The following is a 3,451-nucleotide window of genomic DNA, read 5'->3' on the forward strand; positions in this document are numbered from 1 at the left end:
CATAAATAATGATTTGTATTTACAAAATAAAAATATTGTATAGTATTTTATTTATGTTGCGTAGTTATAACTACAATTATTCATGCAAGCTATAGCTTCCATTAAACACAGGAATTAGGTAGACATTCATCACTGAATTAAAACTTCCTATTTACGAATTCTAGCAATAGTTTATATTGAATTAAAATTCCTCAAAAATTAACATTAAAAGCCATATATAACAATTAACAATAAAAACTGTTTAACCACATAATCGTCGCCAAATGGGTTAAAGCTTTTTAAAATAAAATTATTCAATTCAGAATAAGAACAAACATTAAACACTGAACACGATAAAAACAATTTAGTAAAAGTATATTACTTTGTTTCTGGTAATTTCTCCGTTCAATATGGTTCTCTATACAGAACAAGAAGTTTTCAAAATAATATTAGATAACAATGTTAATTCAGCACAAGCATTAATTACAGTGTTTAAAATGTTAACGACATTGACGAACATTCAGAGTTAGTTTTAACAAATACATTTAGGCAGTTCAGCAACCTAAAAAAATCAATGTTTATTGCAAAACGTATCAAGATTGACAAAGAAGCTATAGTAAAGCTGGGAAAAGTGGAGGTAATTAAAACCTTCAAATATATATGTAAATTAAACAAAAAATGACATAATTATTATAGAATATTTTTTAATTAGTGCAGGTATTACTGCATTTATAAACAAAACTTAATTTTGACAAAAAATCATTATTATTACTTTTGTGATTATAAATCATAAAGTTTGATATTACTAATAATAATAATTAGAATTTTTAGTGTTACATATATGGTATTATTACAATTATATATATATATATATATATATATATATATATATATATATATATATATATATATATATATATATATATATATATATATATATACATTACATATATTTCATATATAGGTTTTGCTGTCATTTAATGAAGATATGATAAACCAAGAAGATGACTACAATTCAGAAGAAGATACGCAAAGAAATAGAAAAAAATGGGATAGTATTTCTCGAAAGTCAAAAATTCGAAGAACAGAAGAACTCTGGAAAAATGTAAACAAACTTGCTGAAATCGAGAATATTGATCTGAAAGAGGTTTGTGATTTCCTATTATCTAGATGTTCATCCTCTAGCTGTGTCAAAACTTCTCAAATAACAACTGTGACAGCTGTTGCAATCTGCTGTGATTCACTGCTGGGTCGATCAGCATACAGAAAACTGAGGAAAATGCTAAGAGCTAACAGTATCGATGTTTACCCAAGCTGGAAAAAGGTTCAAGACTTCAAAAATTCTATTACTCCTCTGAAAACCGTTCCCCTACCTGAACCATATATTGGAGTTTACTCTAACTTTACAGAATCTGTCAAAATCACAGTAGCCCAAATTCTTAAGCTTGAAAATGTCCATAAAACAAATGAACTAACAAATTTAGTTCTTGAAATTAAATTTGGATATGATGGCAGTGGAGGACATAAAATGTATAATCAGCTACACAATGTAAATACCAATAATATAATCATGGCAATGTTTTGCCCTCTGAAACTTTTAAACTCTAATGCAGATGGAAACAACTTAATATGGGAACAAATATCTCCAAACTCAGATTTTTCACAGAGGCCTCTTATGCTTCAAATGGGAAAAGAATCACGAGAGAATGCACAATCTTTAACCGTTTTTAATGCGGATATAAAAACAATGAAGGAGGAAGGTTTCATTATTATCTTCAACGGACAATATTTAAATATTAAAGTAAACATTGTTGCAGACAGTTTTGACAGAAAAGCATCAAATATATTTCAGGGCCTTGGAGGTGCTTACTGTGATCTTTGTGATTTATCTAAGGAACAATGTGAAGATATATGTACAATTGAACAGGGATTCGTTATAAATAGAGACATCGAAACCATGGAGCAGATATTTTTGGATTTAGTTCAAGAAGACGGCTCTTTAACTAAAAAGTCAAAGGATTATGATGTTCGCCATGGACAAACAGCAAGTCCAATAGCTGGATCTAACGTAAGGTCTGTACAAGTACTCCATGCATTACTCCGTGGATTTGACCACTTTATGAAAGTTGTGGTTCATTTATCTGCAGGAGTTCACGCATGGACAGAGTCTAAGACAGCCAGTACTACGCACTTCCTTGAAATAGAGAAAAAAAATATACAGGAGTTAATTGGAAAAAAAACAGGTATCAAGTGGGATTTTGCAGATTCATCAGGTCAAGGGGGTAGTACTACAACTGGCAACGTTGCTAGAAATCTTCTTTATAATGAGAAAAATAGAAAACTGATTACTGACTACATTTCAAATAAACATGCCAGAATGTTAGCAGAGCGGTACGGTTTCTTGTTGTCTAATATTATTCGTGCTATGTCATCTAGTCAGAAAATTAACATAAAAAATATAGAGATATATATGTAAGGAGACAAACATTCTTCTTCGACAAGAAATGCCCTGGGTTAGTATGACACCGACTATTCATAAGTTATTAGGACATACTTGGGAGCTTATTGAGTTAAATAATGATACAGGACTTAAATCATGGAGCGAGGAAGGCATGGAGGCCAACAACAAACAACTTAGAATATTTAGAGAAAAACTATCAAGAAAAACAAATCAGTTGCAGAACTTGGAAGATTGTTTTAAAAGACTCTGGGTGGGCTCTGACCCTTTAGTTACCGAGCAAAGGAACAAAGGTCGATTACAATGCAAATTGTGTAGTGAGATAGGGCATAGTAAAAAAACATGTTTCAAAGTACATGAAAATGACATTGTTAATACTTTGTTTATATAAAATAAAAAAATTAAACTTGAGCGTTTGCTATTTTTTTAGTCTTTTTAAAAGTTTAGATAAAATAACTAGTGCATTATGCTTAAAGAAACAATTAAACATAGTTTTTATAACCACAAATAACTTAAAAACCGGGTGTTTGGTAAATATATGTGGCATACCAAAACAATGGCAACAGTATGAAGTTTCTAAATAATATATGGTTTAGTATTACCAAATTTCCGGTTTTTGAGATATTTGAGGAAGTATACAAAATTTAAGAGATTTTTTTTTGCAGAAACTGACTTTTGCATTAAATTTTTTTAAAAGAAATGAAATCTTTTTATTAATAACGTTAAAAAAAAAAAAAGGAGCTAATACTTTTATTTTGTTCATTCAATTTCGTGAGAAATGAAATATTTTTTTTAATTTTTGTTTATAAATCTGCTGCGTATAATTAAAATTAGAAAATGTATGTGAAAAATCTAACTCTGCGGTGTGAACGTTTTTTTTACATGTTTTTTAAAACTTTGAAAGGTTGTCATTTCTTAACCAGGCATGATAATCACCTCTAGTCTTTTCCATTTAAGTCGAATTTTGTTGTAGTTTCAAAAAATCATAAAAAAATTTTAGTCCAGAAATATAGA

General features: G+C 29.2%; 1 protein-coding gene across 1 annotated transcript; it reads left to right on the top strand.

Moving 5' to 3' along the window:
* Positions 1-316: 316 nt before the first annotated feature.
* Positions 317-2,843, top strand: LOC136090287 (uncharacterized). The gene is made up of 2 exons (XM_065816596.1): positions 317-616; positions 944-2,843. Exons 1-2 carry the CDS (start codon positions 554-556, stop codon positions 2,453-2,455), a joined length of 1,575 nt encoding a protein of 524 aa, XP_065672668.1. The 5' UTR covers positions 317-553; the 3' UTR covers positions 2,456-2,843.
* The last annotated feature ends 608 nt before the right edge of the window (positions 2,844-3,451 follow it).

Source organism: Hydra vulgaris, chromosome 13 (genome assembly GCF_038396675.1).
Source record: "Hydra vulgaris chromosome 13, alternate assembly HydraT2T_AEP".
In the NCBI taxonomy this organism is placed as follows: Eukaryota; Metazoa; Cnidaria; class Hydrozoa; order Anthoathecata; family Hydridae; genus Hydra; species Hydra vulgaris.